A 23,995-nucleotide genomic window follows, 5' to 3' on the forward strand; every position below is an offset into this window, starting at 1 on the left:
TTTCGGGATTTCGGGCTTTTTCGTGCGCGTGCTATAAATATGAACTACTTTTCACCTGAAAGTTCGATACGAAGGTAGTTCGTCCCAATAGATAGAACGCACCTGTGTGTTTTGCCTCATTCAAGCAGAATAATTTATAATTAAAAATATCTTAAAAATGATAGCGAGATAAGAAAATGTTTCCACCTTTTTAACATATTCGTCATTAAAAAATCTGACTTGTAAACGACATGACTTCCTTGAACGGAATATTAAATCCTACATATTTTTTACTGCATTTCATTTAAACTTATTTTCTCGAATTTCATTAGAGAAACATTTCTCATTCAATTACTTCAGTTCTCATTTCGCGACAAGGCAAAAATACATAAAAACATCAAATAAAAATTGAAAAATATAAAAAAGTATAAAAAGAAAAAATCTGAAAGTTTTTGAGAATTTATATTACCTTCAAAGGGGCTTTTTTAACGTTTTGAGTGTTACCTTTATTTACTAAATATCATGTTCTTCGCACTTGAACCATAATATTCAATTCGATAGCAATATCACAAAAAATAATATCAGATCACACTAAAGAATAAACGTCATTCTCACGTGGAGACCATGTTGTCCCAGTTTTTCTTATTTTTAGTCACCACATATCTGATACATAAACATATCTTAGACTGAAATATAATCCAAGGAAATGTAGGACGATTAAATCACGTCATCGTGATAATACTAGTGGCTTTTCTGTGTAGCTGCTCATAATTAATAATCCAGCAGAAACTTTTATGCTGTCTATGCACATACGTAAATATCACTAAAAATTTCATTTACTTTGCTATTCTATTCTATTCTGTTTGATTTATGTACGTTTTACATCTGTATTCACTATTACGACAGGAGAGAGTGCAACTATGAACTTTGGATTACCAAGTAATTTGATACATTTTGAATTATACAATGTGATGAGACTTTTCAATGCAAACCTCACTCCAGTACTTTAAGAAAATAATTTTCATATTTTATTTTCAATTTTTCGATATAAATACACTTTTTCAGTTTTACTACTGTGGTGTATCCACCAATCCAATGCCGTTCGCTGTTACACGTGACTATTGGTCACGCCCCCTTTCCCCAACTAGCCTATCCCCCGGACCTATGTTCAACATTCGCTTACCTGCTGCTCTCTTTGAAGCATAATTTCAAGGCAGCCGGAACAAAGCATGCAGATGCTATTCGCGGCATATTCATCGGAACTTGGAACTTGGATGGATAATTAATCAGGTAATCCGAGGAAAAGTATAAATTAACCTAGTAAAAGTGGCGTAGCTAGGTTGGGGCAGGGGGGACATCTGTCCCCGGCACAGTATCCAAGGGGATCCAAATTGATGCTACGAAATATTTTAATGAAATGTTTTTCATTTCACAGAAAGGGGCGCAAATTCTTTAGTTGTTCCCGGGCCCTGGAAACTCTACTACGCCCCTGCCTAGTAAGCAAAAAATATCCTTTACATTCCGAATTCTAAATATTTATGTGGGTGGGGAATTGAAGATGTGTAGCCTTGGCTACTAATGTTTAAAATTAATTTATGATTAGGTACAGCATGAATTATAAACAAATAGCTAAGTTTATCGCGTTTTATTTTCCAGCTATAGAAATGCAACGCTACGAGCAACGTTTTGAAACCAAAACCTAGCAATCATGAATCAGAACTAGTTGCCATTCGGCATAAAGAAATTTAAATATAAATATGAACTGCTTGTTGCCATTCAGCATAAAAGAAATATAAATATGAATATTAACAAAATATTAAAGTTAATTTTATAAAATAATTAAACACATGAAGAAATATATGAAATAAGAAATAATTATTTCTCATGCAGTAACTGGGCCACCACACTATTCCCCCACCAGTAACTAAGTTACGCTAAGAAGATGGAGAAATAGGTAGTAACTAGAATTACAGTGTTAACCACTATCAGAATAATGTAGTCAGTCCTTGAATCTAACAGGTAAACGTATAGTTCTACCTACGCGAGAATGTTCTTGATTCACATCCGAATTTGAGTGCGGTCTCTGCAAGTTAGTGTAGTCAGGTTGTATCAACTGGGAATTTTCCTGAGCTAAAATATATGCTGGTTTCAAGCGATCCAGGGATACATTGACATGTTTTCCTGTTATGCTAATAGTAAAATATTTGTCCTTGTGATCAATAACAGAAATGGTCCTTCATAAGGAGGTTCCAGAGGTTTTATTACCCGATCTATTCGCTGAAGCACATGAGAACAAGTTTTTAAGTCTTTAAGTACAAATATCGGTTCAGATGAATTTTTATGAATTAGTCTAGGTCCAACAACTTCCATCTGTTTCTGGAGTTTATCAGCAAAAGTCTCCGATGCTATCTGGATACTTGGTTCGCTGAAAAACTCTCCAGGAAGTCTGACAGTCTGGCCATAAACTACTTGCGCAATAGAATGATTTGTATCTTCTTCAATAGCAGTACGCAAACCCAAAAGTACTGTTGGTAATGTGTCCGTCCAAGATATGTTGTTGTGTGCTTTTAATGCTGTTTTTAATGTTCAATGAAGGCGCTCAACTTTGCCATTACATGAGGGGTGGTATGCAGTAGTGTTTTGTAAATTGATGCCACAGATTTTGGACAAAGCTCGTAATGTATCACTTTTAAATTGGGATCCACGATCCCTAATGAGTTTACTTGGCGTTCCGAAACGCGCAATCCGGTTGCTATAAAAGGCTCTTGCGACGTTCTCAGCGGAAATATTTTCTAAAGAAATTGCTCCCATCCAATTAGAAAATCTATATATGCAAGTAAGACAATAAATATTCCCTTTAGATGGAGGAAGTGGTCAAATGAGATCAATATGGATGACAGAAAATCTTCCTGGTGGTACTTCAAACTCACCTAATTTTGTTTTGGTATGCCGACTGATTTTAGCTTTTTGGCAAGGAATGCAGGTTCTTGTCCACAACTGTACATCTTTTTTTTATGTTAGGCCAAATGAATTTTGATGTCATTAATTTCATAGTCTATTTTATTCCTGGATGTGATAAACCATTAATTAGCTGAAAGACGTGTTTTCTGAAAGCCTGAGGAATAAACGGTCGAATATGTTTAGTTGATGTATCACACCACAAATACTTCCCCAAAGGTAGAGAACATTGCTTTAAATTCAAGGAAGTAGTCGTTTGCAAACCCTTCAGTTCTTCATCTTGAGTTTGTTCATCAGCTATTCTATCATAATCTATCGATGAAATTTCATTAACTCTAGATAATGTATTCGCCACAATATTATTTTCACCTTTTACATATTTGATAGCAGTCGAAAACTGGGAGATGTATTGAAGTTGGCGAGCCTGTCTAGGTGCTGCTTTGTCAAGTTTTTGACGAAAGGCGAATATTAAGGGCTTGTGATCTGTATAAATTATAAATACTCTTCCTTCTAGATAATGCTTAAAGCGTCTAACTGAAAGATATATGCTTAATAGTTCTCTATCATAGGTGCTATATTTTTGCTGAGTATCATTTAATTTTTTAGAAAAAAATGCTATTGGCTTTTCACGAGGAGTTTTCGTATTGTTGCAACACTGAGCCAATTGCCGTATCTGAAGCATCTGTAAATAACGCCAGAGGTAGTTCAGAATTGGGAAAAGACAACAGTGCCGTGTTCACCAGGTCATTCTTGCACTTTTGAAACTCTTTTTCAGCTTCTTCAGTCCATTCGATTTTATGTTTGTCCCTCTTTTTAGATCCCTTAAGATACGCATGTAACAATGCTTGATTCTTCGCTGCATCCTTTATATAAAGACGATAAAAGTTAAGTATTCTAAGAAAAGTTTTAAGTTCATGAATTGTTTCTGGTCGTTTGTAGTTAGTAATAGATTGAACTCTTTCTGGCAAAGGACGTGATTCCTTAGGTGTCATTAGGTAGCCTAGAAACTCGATTTGTGGAACAGCAAATACAGATTTTGAAACATTAATTCTTAACCCAAATGTATGTAATCTTTCGAAAACTAATTTAAGGTGATTTTCGTGTTCTTCATGGGTACTGGATGCAATGAGTATATCGTCTAAATAGGGAAAAACGAATTCTAATCCTCTAAAGACTTCGTGAATAAATCGTTGGAACGTTGCAGGAGCATTTTTTAAACCGAAACTCATTACATTAAATTCGTATAAACCGAAAGGAGTGATGATAGCCGTTTTACATTTGTCTTCTTCTGCAATGGGAATTTGAAAATAAGCTTTGAATAAATCAATTTTATAAAAAATATTTGTACCTCTTAAAATATGATGAAAATCTTCAATGCGAGGAATTGGGTATCGATCAGGTATCGTCTGCGCATTCAATCGTCGGTAGTCCCCGCAAGGACGATATGAACCATCCTTTTTCGTAACAAGATGCAAGGGGCTTGACCATTGGGAGTTTGAGGGACGAATTATTCCATTGTCAAGCATAAATTTAAATTCCTCTTTAGCTATAGCTAAGCGTTTTGGATCGAGCTGTCGTGCCTTTGAATAAACGGGTTGACCATCAATCGTAATAAAATGTGTAACACCATGTTTAATTTGTGTAGGAAAAAGTTAGGTTTAGAAATTTCGGGATATTTCGACAGTAAATCGAAAATTTTTATGGATTTATTTAATGTGGTTACTGAGTAATCACTGGAAATAGCAGCGACATCACAGGGGACAAAAAGCTGTGTTACGCCATCAACTAATTTTTTCTTATTTACATCGATAAGCAATTTATATTTGTGAAGAAAGTCAGCTGCTAAAATACCTTTTGTGACATCAGAAATTATGAATGGAAATTGAAAATCACGACGTAATCCCAAATCAAGAGTTAGCGTTTTTATTCCATAAGTAGAAATATCTGTGCCATTAGCTGCATACAGTTTGTATTCAGTTTTACATTTATTCTGTGAAGTAGCAGGAATTATGCTTACTTCAGCTCCGCTATCAATAAGAAAGTGCACATTTGATTTTCGGTCACGAACGAATAAACGAAATTTGAGACAATCCTTCATATTTTCTGTAGAAGCGTTTGCCGCTGAACCTACTGCAGATTCGAGTTTTTCTGGTTTTGGAATCGTTGTTTACCGAAGCACATGGAGGCCGGCATTTCTCTGGAATACATTTTGCTCCAAATCGAAAGTGATAGAAACAAAATTTGCCAGAAGGGTCATATCGTTTACGAGATCGGCTTCGAGATTGTGAACGTGAATTACGTAAATCCGAGTCCCTACGTCTTGAGCGAATGGTTATTTGATCAATTTTTGTTCAAGAGAGGTAATTCTTTGCAACAAATCATTTGCGGGAACGGAAAGAGCATTAGCATTAAATACTTCTAGTTTCCGATTCATATCAATAATTTTATCTACCATAGACGATAACTTGGTTACATCTTCATCACTAACTAATAATGTATTTTTTATTAAGTCAGGTAGCTTCTCCAGCCATAACGTTTTGATTAGATTTTCAGACACATCTGTAGTAGCAACTGATCTCAACTTCTGCAAAAGTTAGCTTGGTTTCATGTCTCCAAATTCGATACCAGTAATCAAACGTTTAATCCGTACATTTTCACTTTCTTTGAATAAATGTAATAACCTAATTTTAGCATCCGAATATTTTGTGGCACTATCGTTCGTTACAATGTCCCAAATATTTTCGACGAACTTAGGTTCAAGCTGTGAAACTAAATAATTAAATTTCGTTTCTTCTGAAACGATATTACTAATTTTGAACTGAGCTTCAACTTGAAAAAACCATATTTCCGGTTTATCTGTCCAAAAAGGAGGTATTTTTACACTCACCTTATGAAGCTCTGGTGACTGAATCGTATCTTTCGTAGCAGTTTCAGAAGAGTCACTTGTTGACATTTCGAAAATTAATCAGGGTCACCACGATGTGGCCTTGGCTACTAATGTTTAAAATTAATTTAGGTACTTTTCCGTTTTGCCGGCGCAAGCGATAAAGTCGCCAATAATGGTACAACCGATGACAAACGTAATATTCTCGCTGGTAACCTTTTACGCCTCATTTTCAAAACAAGTCGCAGTTTTTTCTTATCAGATTGATTGTTTCTTTCAATACTGGCATATAATTACATAGAATTTTTATCAGATAGTTCAGTTTTATGTCTAAGGCCATTTTCGGTAATTAAGTCAATTAGGATGCAATCACAGCGCTTACCCGAAGCCGAAAATATAGAAAAGGTAAAGTCAAGGGTTAAATTCATCAATTCTAATGAGAATGCATTAGCGAAGTAAAGCACTGCAGTTTTACAAAATTTCTGAGTAAGCTATTCGTACGAATTAAAATATTTCTTGCATTTAAACTTATGTTCCAAATTAAGATTTAACTTGAAATTAATGTAGATAATTACTGAGAGCATTAGATTTTTGTAGAATAGTTTGCGTGAGATGAGATCGCTTGGGGTCACGTGATATGAACCGGCGAATCAGGATGTTGAACCATGAAAGCATAGTAAATTCTTAAATTAGTGTCTTTTTATAAATGTATTGTCTTTATTTATTGACTTTTTATAAAATTTTAAGCGATATTAAAATGTTTATGCCTTCAAAATAAAAAATTCTTAGAACTAAAATTTTATAAATATTTTTTATGTGTATACTGTATGTTGTCGCCAATAAAATCTGCTTGGCGAGATTTGCGCCGGCGAAACGGAAAAGTACCTTAATTTATGATTAGGAACAGCATGAATTATAAACAAATAGCTAAGTTTACTGCAATTTATTTTCCAGCTATCGAGATGCAACGCTACAAGCAACGTTTTGAAATCAAAACCTAGCAATCATGAATCAGAACTAGTTGCCATTCAACATAAAGAAATTTAAATATAAATATAAACTACTTGTTGCCATTCAGCATAAAAGAAATATAAATATGAATATTAACAAAATATTAATGTTAATTTTATAAAATAATTAAACACATGAAAAAATATATGAAATAAAAAATAATTATTTCTCATGCAATAACTGGGCCACTACAGATGATATCCTTAAGTAAATAACACTTCCACAGACATTTAACGAATAATAAGTAATAATAGAATAGCTACAGATTTGAATTAAAAAGAAACAGTACTGTAGCGCGTTCTCGCGCTTGTTAGATAAAAAATAGCCTACTCGCGCTCGCTATTTTAACAAAGTTCTTTTGTTACGACCTTTACGTGGAATCAACATCTATCATCATCGTCTTTCGCCTCGATCTCGCGCTTGTTAGATAAAAATAGCCTACTCGCGCTCGCTATTTTAACAAAGTTCTTTTGTTACGACCTTCGCGTGGAATCCACATCTATCATCATCGTCTTTCGCCTCACTCTCGCGCTTGTTAGATAAAAATAGCTTACTCGCGCTCGCTATTTTAACATTCTTTTGTTACGACCTTCACGTGGAATCAACATTTATCATCATCGTCTTTCGTCTCGCTCTCGCGCTTGTTAGATAAAAATAGCCTACTCGCGCTCGCTATTTTAACAAAGTTCTTTTGTCACGACCTTCACGTGATGTCGTGAACATCATTGTGAGTTTAAGAGAAAATAATGAGCGGTTTGTTAAAATTTAGATCAGATGAAAGATCTTTTAATATATAGCATTTTAATACTATTTAGCACAGTGTAATAGGTTCATTTTACAATACGCAACATCCATAAAATGATCGTTACAACGCAGTTCGATCATCCATCTTTTGAACAACAATCTCTCTCGTTGCCATTCTGTAACAGAGAAATTTACCTCTCATTCAGTTCGATCGTCGCGCGACATTCTCCCCACCTTGAGTTTGGGGATACAAACTCAAACAATAACATCATGATAATATATACATACAATTTCAGATAACAATAACGTAGAAATAATAATAGAAATATTTCAAAATATTAGAATGCAAATTGAAATCAATATTTTAGAGTTCAAACACAGAAAGTTCAAAAGTTTGTTTAGAAGCTTATAAATCCAGTCTTAACTGGTTTCATTTTTCGTCCTGAGCGAGACACGCGAACAGTTTCATTAAAGTCAGTATTAAGCTCAGGATTTTGAGCTACCACTTTTGGAACCTTCTGAGGTTCCGATACGACTTGATCGTAATTTGGTATCAGTTCCAAAGGGTACAGTCGTTGGATTGGTCTTAATATGTTTCCCTTTTCAGTTCATAGTTTCACACGTCTGATGATTCCATCTTTTCATGGAAAAAGTTCCAGTACTCTCCCTAGCAGCCAATGGAGCCTTTTTTTATCGTCTGTACCAATCAACACTATGTCACCTACATGTATTTTATCTTCTCTTTTGTTAACTGAAGAACGAAGGAAACCCAGATACTCCCTTTTAAACCTTCGTTTTAGATTTTCACGAACCTTTTGAATATGTCTCCATCTCAAAACAATACTAGTCTTTTCAATTTGATCCAAGTCAGAAACATCATTTAATGGAATGTCCTGAAAAACATTGAGGGGGTCAAGGTCTTCAGCTCTTATTCTTACCCTCTATGTTTACAACTAGGGTCTGAAGGAAAACTTCATTCGTAGCACGCGAATGCAAAGAATCGATTGTTTTCTCTTTTTTTCTCATCATTTTCCTGGTTATGCATTTCACTAGACTTATTACATTCAAGACTAGGACAAAAAAATTTCAAATGTCTTTTTGAACAGATCTGGCACTTAACATTTGATCGAGACTGGTTACTGAGGTGACCTTTAACCAAGCATATTCTGCATAAACCTTTCTTTTTTACCGCAGACATTTTGTCATCTAACGGAATATATAACGCCTTTTTACAGTTACGCGTTTCATGATCTTTTAAACAAAACTAACAAGAAGGTATTGCTTCATGATTCATCAAATCCGACACGGAAGGAATATTTTGGCTAGTTGCCAAGTGCTTACGATCAGAAACAGAAAAAATATCCTCTCTGCTTAATTTTATTTTTTCTTCTGACTGAACTTCGCTTTTCAGAAATTCAATTATTGCATCAAGACTCGAAATGTTTCGTTCAGATTCAGTCATTTTTCGTTGTCTTTCAAACCATCGCAATACGTGAATAGGAATAGCACTTTCCACAAGAGGATATAAAATTGTTCCACACTGATCAGTCGTTACACCAAGACTGCTCAGGGCTCTAAGTTGTGTTGAAAGTTTGTTATACAAACTACTCAAAGAATCCTGCTTCTTTTTCGCTGCGTTATCCAAAACAAGTTTTATTAACTCTCGAACATAAAAATTAATTAAAAGTACTTTACGGCCATATCTCTCAGTAAGGCTTTCTATAGCTTCTATCTTTCGTCACAGGAAAAGATTCTACAATATCTCTAGCTTCTGATTTAATTTTTGTTGACTGTATCAAATAATGGAATTTGTCTGCATTCGTTAAGTTATTATTTTCATGTATGTTTTTAAACTGATTCCAAAACGTAAGCCAATTTTTTAAATCACCTGCGAACTTATAAAGTTCTACTTTCGGTAGGCGTTGGCACAAAGTTTTTCATATATTTTCATCAGTAACTAATTTCTGACTACTCTCTGACGATGTATTTTGGATTTCGTTTAATTTACTCTTAATATTATCGAGAAATCGTTCCGATTTTAACTGTATCGTAACAGCCTTTTCTCGTTAATCCTCTGTTATTTCAAATTCTGTTTCGAATTCTTTATCATCAGTTATAGTATCTAAATAAGCACTGTGCGTCAATTCTAATGTTTCTGCCTTTTTCTTGAACAAATAAAAACATATTTCTGCTTCTTCATAATCAACATTATCATCATTTAAAAGTTCATCTAGTCTTTTATATGCTTTAGTAAAAGCTGAACGTTGCGCAGTTTTGTTTCTTTTCATCACTTCCATTTTGTCTCAAGTTTAAAATATTCAGATAAAAATTAGGCAAGAATAGTATTTTAAACTTCAGTAAAACAATAATCAATAACTTCAAAACGGAAGTATAAGGTAATCAACTTACCCTATCTATTCTCAGGGATAAATCTTTTTTAAGTCCTGATCTATTCTTTCATCCGACATGTTTCCAACAAACACGCCCACCCGGGGGCGCCAGAAATGTCTTGAACATCATTGTGAGTTTAAGGGAAAATAATGAGCGGTTTGTTAAAATTTATATCAGATGAAAGATCTTTTAATATATAGCATTTTAATACTATTTAGCACAGTGTAATAGGTTCATTTTACAATACGCAACATCCATAAAATGATCGTTACAACGCAGTTCGATCATCCATCTTTTGAACAACAATCTCTCTCGTTGCCATTCTGTAACAGAGAAACTTACCTCTCATGCAGTTTTATCGTGGCGCGACACGTGGAATTAATGGGATTTTCCAAATCTACCCTTTTATATGGAAAGAGAAAATTCACTCCCATTTTGTCCTATGAAGGCATGCGCATTTTTCCTAACAGACGAAAATCGGAATAATTTACTTTTGAAAAAGAAAATGATTTTACTTAAAAAATAGGATATCTTTTACTAAGTGACCTAGAAGTAAAGAAAGATATTTCAACTTTTATGACACCAGCGTTTCTGAGAGGGTTCACTACAATTATACATTATTTGTAAAAATATTCCTAATGTATAACGTGGATATGAACTAGTTCCTGAGAAGGTACCTCACAAAGGCGTTGTTTTCCTTTAAGCAGATAGACCTAGTGTGCTTTTGTTATAATTCAATACAGATTAGTATATATTTATTTCAATTTCTGGGACTGCGAACGTAGTAGGTGGCTGAATTTAGTAACTTAATTTAAATAATTGGGGTGGGGGTGCACTAATAACATAGTCTAGTCTCAAAATGTATTCCATATATTTTGCAATTTATTGAAAGGAAAAATAAAAATATCTGATATTAATTATAGAATGGATCTGTATTTAATGTTTCGTTACTGAGTAATAAAATAGACTGCACCATTCTGTCTGATCTTAATTATACATTTTCATTGTGTAAAGTACACTGGCTGGAGAATCTGCAAGAGGAAAAATATCTTAAAGTTATACTTCAAACTACATTTAACCTTTATTTTGTTAGATTTTATTTTAGTTTTTTGTACGTAAATCCTTACTGTTCTTTTTGTTTTTCTCATACAACGCATCGTTTAATCCAGATGTCCTTCAGTTATTGAAATTTAACTAAAATAAAAGAAGTCATATGTTAGATGAAGCGAAAGAAATGATAGAAAACAGTTTTCAGTGTAATATCGTTATATTCTCATTTGCACCTCTATAAATGGTGACATTTAGATGGTAAAACTGACGTGAACATTTAGATGGTAAAATTGTTCAGGAGACTTAAGTTTACATACCAGAATGTGCCTCTTAACTGTCGGGGGTAGCTGGAAACGCTTCCAGCCGCAATCCAATATATGTGTATTATACAGTGGCTTCGTGGAGACAACTATATATTTACACTTCACAAATAGTAATCTAAAAGTAATTGAATATAAATTTCTCTGAGACATTCGCTAATCCTGGATTCAGATAGCAATCATTTGTTTGGCTGTAATTTATTAAATAAACAAAAATTATCACAAACGCGAATAAATCAACTCTTTGTAAAAATTTAAAATATGTCTTGCACGTAATTAATTTTTTAATTTAATATATTTAGCTTTAAATTTGCATACTTAGTTTAATTTTAGCGTTAATCTTTACTTATTATTTTAGGTAATAATTATATGTTAGTTGTTATCTTACTAGATACGTTTAAACCTGATATCACGATTTGCAGTATTTGAATCACACTCTATTAAATTCATCTGTTTAATAAACTCAAATGTGTTCTAAAGGATGTGGATTTTAGCAAACGGTGGGTCGTGTATACTATTTCAATCTCGTAATGATTTCGCAGGGATTTACTACTTTCTTTTACAAATAAGATATACTCCAGGGTTTCTGGATGAACCACCTACTGCCTAACATGGAGACTTCTCAGTTGGGCTCAGTCCTTGTTGCAAATTTGATAGTGGAACACGTACTTAAAACCATTAGCATTACCATCATACTTACAGCACATTTCTTTCATTATTGCTATTCCCACGTTTAACATATAATGAGATCTGCTGCATTTACACAAATACGTAATTTTTAGCTTAAATAACATACAGTACAAAGTCTTTCTAACCTTTCAATGATCAAATACTAAATCCTGACTATGTTCAGCTAGAAGTTCAGACACGTCGATGTATTTATGTCCTTCATTAAATCCAGTACAAGGTAGCCTCATTTAATGTTTTGAAAGAGAAACAATAATACTCTTACAACATTCGGACAGCCTTTGCGTTGAAGCCCCCAGCATATTATCGCCATTTTGCATTTTATTAATAAATGTTTCAAAAATCTTAGAAAAATATATAAAGAATATAAACAATGAAATTGAAACAATAAGACATATATGACATTCCAATTGCCAGATGAAAGGGCGTAAAGAATAGGATCTTGCTTCCTTATAATGTGTTTAACAGATTACATATCTAGAAAGAAAATTATGTGTTTTTCTGCAATTGTTACAAAACGAAATGGAAGAAAATTCAGTATCTTAAATTAAAATATACACTCTTTTGCAAATATATCGAAGCAAGAAGGACTTTTGCGATAGTGACGAAATTTGGTATGCAAAACCATCTTGATCGAACATCCAAATGATCAAAGTTTCAAGGCAAATGAACAGGAGTTGCGATCATAGCGCTCATTTCCAGTGCGGAATTCGCAAAGTATAAAACCAGTAACAGAGGTGGAAAATTTATCTTTTTTGTTGTTGTTGTTGTTGTTGCTGTCATTGTAATTCCGTAAAGAAGCAACTAAAGATGCCATTACGACGATATCGAAGACCTTATACACAACTCTACGACTTCGAATGTAGTTGCATTGTAGGGTTGCGTGAAGCTGGTTGGTCATACCGAGCAAATAAGCCGCCACCTGCAGCGTACAGACACTGCTGTGCAAATATGTTAGCAGCAATGGTTGCTACAGGGAACTTGCCAACGAAATGAAAGTTCTGGAGGGCCAAGGAGCACAAACGCGAGGCAAGATAGGATGATTGTTCGCCAGTCCCGAACCGCCCCAACAGTATCATTGTCAAATATTCAACGCCCTATAGCCACGTAATTACATCCTTTGTGGTACCGTCCATCATCCCACGTCACTTGTCAGGAGCCTTTGTTTCACAAAGGCATACAGCCATAACCATTGCTGTGATCGTGGGGGGACGCTATTTCTTATGGCAGCAGGTAATCTTTAGTCATCCTCTGTACATCTTTAAAAGCTCAACGATATGTTGATACTATCCTGCGGCCAGTTGCATTACCCATCATGGCACGTCATCCTGGGGCCATTTTCCAACAAGATAATGCCAGGGTACATACCGCTCGCATAGCTCTGGACTGTCTCCGTGCGGTTGATACTCTTCCTTGGCCAGGAAGGTCAACAGACCTTTCACCAATCAAGCACGTCTGGGGCATGGTAGGCTGCCAGAATCGAGGGCCACAAATTATCGCAGATCTGGAGCGACAACTGATGAAATCCTGGCAGAATGTGTCATAGGATGACATTAGGAACATCTACCACTCCTTGCCTCGGCGAATGCAAGCATGGATTGCCGCCAGGGGCGGTTAGACCAACTAAATATTCGTATACTCAATTGGTGATTGTGAGGCGTGAACAGGTACTATGACTTTTATTTTTTAATCATTTTATTATCTGTGTATGAGCTATACACATATTCAATTACATCAAAAACAACCCCTTCCTTCATGGTGCTTGGATGTGTTTGCAAAAGAGTGTATTTGTTCTTCTTTTTATAAATATTAGTTTAAAGAAGTTTTAATACTTACTTTTGATTTTTCAATTGAATAAGAATATCTGAATGTCCTTGAAAAGGAGAAAATTAAGAGGAGGTTATTTAATTATTTATTTCAAGCGAATATAGATAATTTTAAATATGAAAATCAATATGAAAAAGTAGTTTTAGCTCGCTAAGTGGTATAAGAAGCACATTCTTAAGGGGACTCATACACCTTAAACCCCTCATGATCTTCGAATATGTGACTATTGCAAGAATTGGGATATTTTATTTATTTTAAAAGCAATTACTTCCAACTTTTTACAGCTGACTTCATGGTATAGCTGCTTTGGAAACTAGTAACCAGAAAGTTTGTGTTGCCACAAATAGTTTTGTAATTTAAACCTCTTTGTGGCAAAATATTTCGCCATATTTCCACCTTGCGCGCATGATATTTTAAAAATGGCTAATGGTACATACTTGAAATTTGACGGAATTCTTTATATGGGCACTATTTTCTAACTGAACCAAAAATCTGATGAATATTTTAATTTTAAAAAATTTTATGGACGAAAATATTACACATTTTTTTAATAAAATACATTTTATAAACTCATCTCAATATAAAATAAAAATTTGACATGAAATTTTTAGAATTTTAGGTTCACAGTATTTTCCAGATATTATAAAAGCTATATATTAAATATAGAATTAAATTACGAAACAGAATGTTTTAAATAGTTTGCGCAAGTTGGAAACATGACGAAAAATGTTGTCACAAAGCAGATTAAATTATGAAAATATTTGTGGCAACACAAACTTTCTGATTACTATTTCAGAAAGCAGCTATATTATATTGTCATCTGTAAAAAGTTGGTAATAATTGCTTTTAAAATAAATAAGTTATCCGAATTCTTGCAACAGTCACCTATTCGAACATCTTATGGATTTTAAGGTGTATGAGTCCCCTTAAACTGAGTTGTACATAGAAATAAAATGATTATTTTTATACATTTGATAAATTTGATAATTTTTTAAGAAAAAAACTTACAAGCAGGATTCTTTACAAATCCCCGAACATTCCCTTTCATAATCATACATATATATTCCACAGAAGTTCATACGGTAATCTATATAAGAAATAACGATTTGAATAAATAAACATAATAAAAAGAAAGAAATGTTGCATATATTCTCTGAAATATAATTTAAAATCTTTGCTGTTCACATTATAATTTGATTAAATTGAAAACAAATAAATGAATACAATTTTTTTAATTATGTTTAAAATTTCCCATCACTGACATTACTTATATAAATCCACTGCTATTATTGAACGTTTTTTTGCTTACAGCAAAACAAGATTTATCTAAATAAATTAAAACTGCATAGACTGGAAGGAGATATTACTGCTAGATTTAATGACATAAAAATATTGCAGCCATCGTTTACATATTTAGAAAATCTTTTCCTGTTGATAATATAAAAATCGCTTTCTTTTCTAACCCCCAGGTGCTAGAGACATTACGGCTGTAGAGGAACTAATGAAGGTTAAATAAGATGAAGGATTAAAACAAGTAAAACAGAACTGTTGTTCAACTAGTGAGGCTTGAAAACAAGAACCGGAATAAATACATTCTAAAACCATTTCAGTGTGCGTTGAGAAATGATCTCATTTTTCGATATTTCGTATTGTTGTCTTTTTTAATTGTGAGAAACACTTAAATTCATTAAACATAAGAATCGGTCTAATCAGCATTTAACTGAGATGGTGCCAACTGCGTAAACATATCATAAACCAAACTTCCGGCAGTTAACTGCTAAATTGGAAAACATTCTTAAACAATTCACAAAAAAAAAAAAAAAAAAAAAAAAAAAAAAAAAAAAATCTAACTTTAAAGATTTTTTTAATTATTTGATTGAATGAGAGCAACTTTTTTTACATTATTTGAAAACATTAAACTTTTTAACTGTCAAAGAATGAAATAAAATAATAACGTTTGGATATTGATCATCTTAAATTTATTTATAACTTTGTAAAAGGAAATCAAGTGAATTAATTGCTTTCTTTACGATGTTCAGTAGTTTAGTTTATGTTGCGGCAAAGCCAGCGAACTATTAAAAATAACATTACTGTTAGCAATTAATTAGTTCCTTTATTAAAAACACATTCCGTCAAACATTACCGTTCAAACATTAGTTGCTAGATACTTGCTTTATTCAGAAACATTGCCGTCAACATTACTGCTAAAAAAATTACAGTTGAAATTATCACCGTTCTAAAGAAAACTGTTGTTGCCAATCAGGAAAATACATTTTAAATAAAATTAATACGCTGCGTTTACATTCGGGCATCCTGACTTAGTTACGACCTCGGAACATTAAGAACTTATACTTAAAAAATTAAATCTGTAATATTAATGTTTATAGTTCGAAAGGCTTTAACTGTCATATAGATTCACCGTCGTTTTCTATTCTTTTTTCCGTGTCCTTTTTTCCGTTTTAGTAATATGCGGCGTGTTGTTATCGTTATCCCCAGTAACACTAATGTCATCACCCTCATCATCGTCTTCTTCTGATTCAGCTTGATACTGCCATGACTTTAATTGGCTCACATGAGCTGTCGTACTAAAGAAATGTTCTTTCACATTCTCTTCTAATTGAGTCAGTCTGTAGGTATCACTTGGTAAAACTTCTGTAACTACCAAAGGTCCTCCATACTTTTGTTGTGTTTTGGTTGATTCTCCAGTTGATTTAGGTACTCTTCTCATAACTACTATTTCTCCTCGTTCGAATGTTAAAAATTGCTTTTCTTCTTGTCATAATTTGCTTTCATTTTCATCTGCATATCTTCAATTTTCTTCTTTAACTTCTTCCTTTTTAGGTGTTTTCTTTTACCAGTAATTGTTTTCGTAGATCTGTCTATTCCCTCATTTATCTTAGATTGCTTTACATATGGATTTACATCTTCCCGAGGTTTATTTCCTTTTGCAATATCTTTTTCCGGTTTTCTTTTGTTTTGTTTCTCAACAAACTTATTTCCCTTTAATTTTGTTTCTTCACCAGCAAAATTATCTATTACAGTTTCTTTTTGTAAACTTTTTTCTTTCCCTGTATTAAACTCTTTCTCAAGTGCTGTAATTTTACAATTCTTACTATATTTCTTAAGCTTTTGATTATAATGCTTTTCTTGAATAGACTTACATTCTTTAATATCACTGATATCATCACTTCTAGTTTATTCTTTAGGATATTTTTTTTCTTCACTCGTATTCTGTTTAACGATTTTCTTTGAAGTCCCTTTCCTTTTCAGTGATTTTCTACCTTTGGAATTAGTGACTTTTACAGTATTTGCATTTTCAAACTTTCCATCATAGTCCAGAGTTGCTGCCTTTTCATCGTTGTAGTTAGTGACTGGTATCACTGTTTCTCCCTGTATTACTTCCAATAATGAGCCCAACTCATCTTCCGATCCACTTATTAAAACATAACCGTTATTTATTTCATCAGTTTTAACTTTCACGAAATTAACCGTATTACTTTCGATTGGAGTTTCTTGGGAAGGCTTCAGTTTAATTCGCGGAGTGTTGCTATCATTTTGCAACTGTGAAAATGGGCAGTCATTAGCATAGCGTATGTGCAAGGTATTACCTATCTTGGCGTATGCAATATGTGGTAAATCAATCCATGTTCGACCAACTAATAAGTCGCATGGTTGCGTTTCATCTCCTACATTTAGAACTGTAATGTCCTTTCCTTCCACAATATCAATCTCTAAGTTAACAGTTACTTTCCCCAATGTTCTAGCGGCTGGTTTACTCTGGTTCCCAAAGTCAAACAATTCCTCCACATCAGGTTTTATAATAAGATTCAGTCACATTTCTTGCCTCTTGCCAAATAAGCCATCTTAGACTTCAATTTTCAAATAATAATACAATAATTATACTTAAGTTCTTTCCGTTTAATACTTAGACATAACATAAACAGTTTATAAATTCACGTATCTTTCTACTTTCAGTTTTGGCGAGCTTCCGCATTCAGTTTAGGCTTAACGTACATTAAGGCAATACGTTGTTAAATCCTAGATAATAATTCTAGTTAATCCCACTTGAAATGTTAGCAATTAATTAGTTCCTTCATTAAAAACACATTCCGTCAAACGTTACCGTTCAAACATTAATTGTTAGATACTTGCTTCATTCAAAAACATTACCGTCAACATTACTGCTCAAAATTACAGTTGAAATTATTACCGTTCTAAAAAAAAATGTTGTTGCTAATCAGGAAAATACATTTTAAATAAAATTAATACGTTGCGTTTACATTACCTTTTTTGTGAATGACATCACTTACGTTTTTGTATTCATAAATGTCTTTTACTTGTTCTGTACTTCATGTTTATGTTAGGAAATAAATAAGTATAAAATACTATCTCCTAATATCTGGTGCCGAAAAAACCATTTACGAAACAAGACCTTGAACTTATACTTCCTACTGTTGGATTATTCTTGCTGAATTATTTTACTTCCAACATTAAAACTTAGTTTTGTTTTTGTTCTTTTCTACTACTCGGGCAATGGCGCAGACCGGTAAAGCTGTAGTCAAAATGACGCAGCTGAAACGAACGTGGAAAGCCGTGCGAAGTAATGTTTCTCGCTTTTCTACTGAAATTAATACCTTGGACGATGATTTCTCAATTGAGAAAGTTGAATATATTTGTAATCGCTTAACAACTGCTTTAAATGATATGAAACTAATAGATAACGAAATTCACGACTTCCTTTCTGATGATGAATATGAAAGTGATAATTTGCAGTGTGAAAACTACATAGATACTGGTGAATCCGCGATTTTCAAAGCACGAAAAATTATTCAAAATAAATTATCGCCAGCTCCAAATAATGTTACTGCCTCAAATATGGATACCAATGATTTAGCGATGACATTTGGCGACCCTTCTACTACAGCGCCTATGACTCAATCATATACAGTTAAATTGCCAACAATTAAACTACAATCATTTTCAGGAGAAATTGAACAGTGGCATTGTTTTGGGGAACAGTTTAAATCTTTTATAGATGCCAATCCCCATCTTTCTGTTATTGATAAACATGGTTTCCTCAGAGGTTATTTAGATGGTGAAGCTAAACGCCTTGTTGATGGAATTAGTGCAATAGGAGACACCTATGAAACAACAAAAGAATTGTTGGAGGAAAGATATGGAAATAAAGATCGAATTATCCAATCACACTTAGATTATTTAGAACATTTAAATATTATTCAAGACCCATCTCCTACGCATCTAAATGATCTTTACATAGAATGTAACAGAAGAATTCAAGCTTTAACTGCTCTGGGTGAAAATATTGAAGCATATGGTAGAATCCTAGTGCCAAAAATTATTCGTGTATTTCCCAATGATATTTGTTGCCGCTGGATTATCTATGCCAAGCGCGAAAAACTAAACGAAGTTAATATTATTAGATTGATGCAGTTCTTGGCAGAAGAAGTGGAAGGTGTAGTTGCAGCGCAAAGAGTTAAAGGTACGTCTTTTTCTGATCACACCGTGAAGTGCACTGTAGAAAATTTTAATATCAATTCCAAAACAGTAAACAAACGTAAGAAAATTTCACCATTTTGTTCATTTTGTGATACTACAGGACATTGGCCTCAATATTGTGAAACTGGTACAGACTATGATACTCGTGTTCAGAAATTTAAAACTTCAAATCGCTGCTTTCTGTGTACTAACCGTGGTCATAGAGTTTCAAACTGCCCAAAAAAATACTGCACGATGCACTAAATGCAAGAAAAGGCATCATGTTTCTATTTGTCCTCCTGTTGAAAACAATCAACTGCGGATAACTAACAGTGCTGTAAATCACATAACCTTTCCTAAAACAATTTTCACACATTTGCAAACTGCTCGTGTGTATGTTACTGGCCCCACAGGCATTACTAAATTAACACGCTGCATTTTCGATGGTGGTAGCCAAGCAAGTTTTGTTCACACAAACCTCATTGAAAACCTTAAGCTTAAAGTTGTCAGTTCTGCCTCACTTTCAGTTCAAGCATTTGAATCTTTTACTCCACAAGAACAACGTAGGTGTGTTCAACTGTCACTTTCAAGTTTGTGGAGCAAACAAGCATTTTTGACCTGCGCATTTGAAAGCTCCGATTCCTATACTACACATCCTACTGCTCCACCAGAAATAGTTCACTTTGCTCAGAAGAAAAGATTGAGAATTGCTGATCCTCCGGATGACGCTTCACTGCCCATAGAAATACTTATTGGTGGTGATCATTATTGGCAAATTGTTTCCGCAGAAGCTCCAATCAAGCTTTCAGAATCTTTTGTTATGGTACCGTCAGTGTTTGGATGGGTTCTTAGTGGAACAAGAACACATACTACAATCGCTGAGAAGTCTTCTGTCCATCAAGTTTGTGTGCAAGTTAAAACTGATTGTTTAAATGATCAGTTACGTCACTTCTGGGAATTAGACTCCATAGGCATACAAGATGCGCAGAAACGAAGAATGACTACTCGAGATGGAGAAATTTTATCAGAATTTCACAAAACTTACAGTACTGAAGACAATCGAAGAATTGTGTCTCTGCCTAGAAAACCATTGGTCACACCTTTGCCTACAAACAAAATGTTCCATGAATGAATCCAATGAGAAGCCAGTATATTACCTTCCTCCTCATACTGTAAGAAAGAAAACGCAATCTAAACCTAAGTGGAGAATTGTGTTTGATGCTTCCTCGCATGCTTCAGGAATGATTTCACTGAACGATACCTTGGAAGCTGGCCCGAATCTTCTTCCTGAATCTATTGGTTGTCTACTAAGATTTCGATTACATGAATTCGCTGTTACATGTGATGGTAAGCAAGCTTTTTTACAGTTGTCACTACATAAAGAAGATAGGGACGTCACAAAATTTTTCTGGTACAAATTAAAATCTGCTTCATCTCCACCTACTATTACAGATGAAATAACTGTTTACAGATTTACTCGTTTACCATTTGGCCTTACTTGCAGTCTGTTGTTACTCTGTGCTGCGACACGAGAATTGGCTGCAAAACATATCGCAGAATTTCCAATTGCTGCACCAATGACAGATAAACATCTCTATATGGATGACTTTCTTGCTAGTCTGGAAACTGAATCACGCATTATAATGCTATATCACGAGATCAAGAATTTAATGGCTCTAATGAAACAGCCTATGGAAAAATGGGCTACAAACTCTTTGAAACTCAAAGATGTACTACAAACACATAAAGAATCTCACAAAACGGAAACAACTGTCTTAGGTATTGGCTGGAATACAACTTCTAATACTTTGAAGCATGCATTCAAGACTTCCCTCTGTGTTTCTACAGACAAACCACTTACAAATAGATCGTTACTCCGCTGCATTGCTAGTTTTTATGATCCCTTAGACCATTTTTCACCGTTTACTATTCTTGGGAAAATCTTATTCCAAGATACATGGATTCTTGGAATAAAGTGGGATGAATTATTACCTGCTAATTGATCAATTTTATGGTATGCAGCTGTGAAAGAACTTGATGACATTTGCTCCCTTCAGATTCCTCCATGCATAGGCATTTCATCACATGTTCCTTTTGCTATTCATGTGTTTTGTGACGCGTCTGAACGTGCCTATAATTCAGTTCTGTACATTGTTACCTTTAAATGTGACCAATCGAATGTGAATTTAGTGTGTAGTCGCAACAAACTAGCTCCTATCAAGAAAGTTACCTTGCCTCGTTTGGAGCTCTTGGCGGCCCTGATGGGTGCACGATTGTTGCAATATTTCTGTGCTGAAACAAACATCTGTTCGTCAAATGCAACACTGTGGAGTGATTCTCAAGTTGTCTTAGGGTGGATACGCAGTGACCCCAACAAATGGAAAACTTTTGTTAGCAACGGAGTGCCCCGGCAAAGGCAATCCAGCTGACAAACTTTCTCGAGGTGTTTCACCATCAACACTAAAAAACCTGGAAATTTGGTGGAACGGCCCTCCATGGTTAATCAAATCTCTAGAATATTGGCCTCATTCTGATACTATTTCTAAAGATTACAATCATAACTTCGAGGCAAAGAAAGAAAACGTTCAGAACCTTCACATCGTATCTACTTAACCAATCATAAAGGCTGGAAACTACAGTTCTTACGTTCGATTGTTACGTGTAACATCTTGTATTCTTCGCTTTATTCACAACTGTAGGAAACAAGAAAAATTAGTGGGTGAGTTACATGCCACAGAACTGAATCAAGATCGTATTTATTGGATACAGAAGGTTCAGAAAGAATACTTTACTTCAGAATATGAAGCTCTGTTGACAGGAAAATCACTCCCTACGAAATGAAGGATAAAACAATTTAACACTTTTTTCAAGAACAATATTATACTTCTTGGTGGTCGACTACAATTTTCTTATTTATCTCATGCTGAAAAACATCCCATATTATTGGCAAGTTCTCATCATTTTACAAGCCTACTGATACGCCAAACACATTTACGAATGCATCATCTCGGTGTTCGGATTGTACTTTCTCATCTTCGTTCAAAATATTGGATATTAAGAGCCAGACAAGCCATTAAAAAGGTGATAAAGACTTGCCTTCCATGTAAAGTACTGAAACAAAAGAGAAGTGAACAGATAGAAGCTCCATTACCAATTGAGCGAATTCAAAAGTCATCTCCGGAATTGATTTTGCTGGACCACTCTACGTAGAAAATAATAACTCTTTTACAAAAGCTTACATTGTCATCTTCACATGTGCTACAATTCGAGCTATCCACTTAGAATTAGTTTCCGATCCGTGTACTGACATCTTCCTACTTGCATTACAACGTTTTGTCTCTAGATGTTCACTTCCTCATACAGTGTACACTGATAATGATACAACTTTCTGCGCTGCGCACAAAGAGCTGAAGTTATTGTGGGATACTATATCCTCTGCCAAGGCAGAACAGTTTTATGCCCACCACAACATCAAATGGAAATTCATCGCCCCCCGAGCGGCTTGATGGGGAGGATGGTGGGAAAGAATGATATGCTCAATTAAGCGATGCCTTCGGAAAACATTAGGTAAGGCTCTTTTGGATGACGCTGGTTTGATCACTGTATTATGTGAAGCCGCTCTTAACAGCAGACCGATTGTCCACGAATATGGAATAAAAGATGACTCTGAGGAAGCTTTAACACCTTCGCACTTCCTCATAGGAAAGAAATTAACTACTATTCCTTCCAGCTTCAAATATCCTGAAACAAATTTAAATCATACGTGGGAAAATCGTCAACATTTGATGGACTCCTTTTGGGGAAAGATGGCAAAAGGAATATTTGATGGACTTGCGTACATTTCATCAAGTGCTGAATCCATCTGAAACAAATAAAATATGGAAAGGGGACATTGTTCTACTACAAGAAAATGTTAGACCTCGCCACACCTGGGAAAAGGTCCGTGTTGAGGAGGTAATCCTTGGCCGCCACAGAAAAGTCTGTACTTGTGTTCTGCGCACCAATGGACATACCATTAACTGACCTGTTCAGCTGGTCATGCCCCTGGAGGTTGACCAGGGTGGGGAGGATGTTGCGGCAAAGCCAGCGAACTATTAAAAATAACATTGCCCTTTTTGTGAATGGCATCACTTACGTTTTTGTATTCATAAATGTCTTTTGCTTGTTCTATACTTCATATTTATGTTAGGAAATAAATAAGTATAAAATACTATCTCCTAATAGTTTATCATATTTCATATATGATGTTACATGTTTTCTATACATGTAAATAATTCTACTGAAATTACACTCTTTTTCAAAAAAAATCGAAGTACCATGCAAGAAGTAGTTTTTTTTTTTTTTGGATGAAATTAAATATGTATATAGCTCATCCACAGATATTAAAATGATTAAAAAATCAAGGTCATAGTACCTCAATGGGCTCACAATCACCTATTGAGTGTTCAAATTAGTAGTTGGTTGAACCGCCTCTGGAGGCAATGCATGCTTGAATTCGTCGAGGTAACGGGTGGTAGAAGTTCCTAATGTCATCCTGCGAAACATTCTGCCAGAAATTCACGAGTTGTTGCTCCAGATCCGCGATATTTTGTCGTGCTCAAATCTGGCGGCCTACCATGCCACAGACATGCTCGATTAGTGCAAGGTT

General features: G+C 34.5%; 1 protein-coding gene across 1 annotated transcript in view; it reads right to left on the reverse strand.

Annotated features, from left to right (window-relative positions):
- Positions 1–23,995, reverse strand: part of LOC118190956 (uncharacterized) — a 90,308-nt gene that overhangs the window by 19,329 nt on the left and 46,984 nt on the right. The window contains exons 7-8 of the mRNA XM_085826188.1: positions 14,860–14,938; positions 13,861–13,897 (exon numbers count right to left, since the gene is read on the reverse strand). Of these exons, the coding sequence (XP_085682314.1) occupies positions 13,861–13,897; positions 14,860–14,938 (116 nt within the window). The remainder of the gene's footprint in view (positions 1–13,860; positions 13,898–14,859; positions 14,939–23,995) is intronic.

Source organism: Stegodyphus dumicola, chromosome 11 (genome assembly GCF_044657685.1).
Source record: "Stegodyphus dumicola isolate Sdum_Otavi_A_Nest chromosome 11, ASM4465768v1".
Classification (NCBI taxonomy): Eukaryota; Metazoa; Arthropoda; class Arachnida; order Araneae; family Eresidae; genus Stegodyphus; species Stegodyphus dumicola.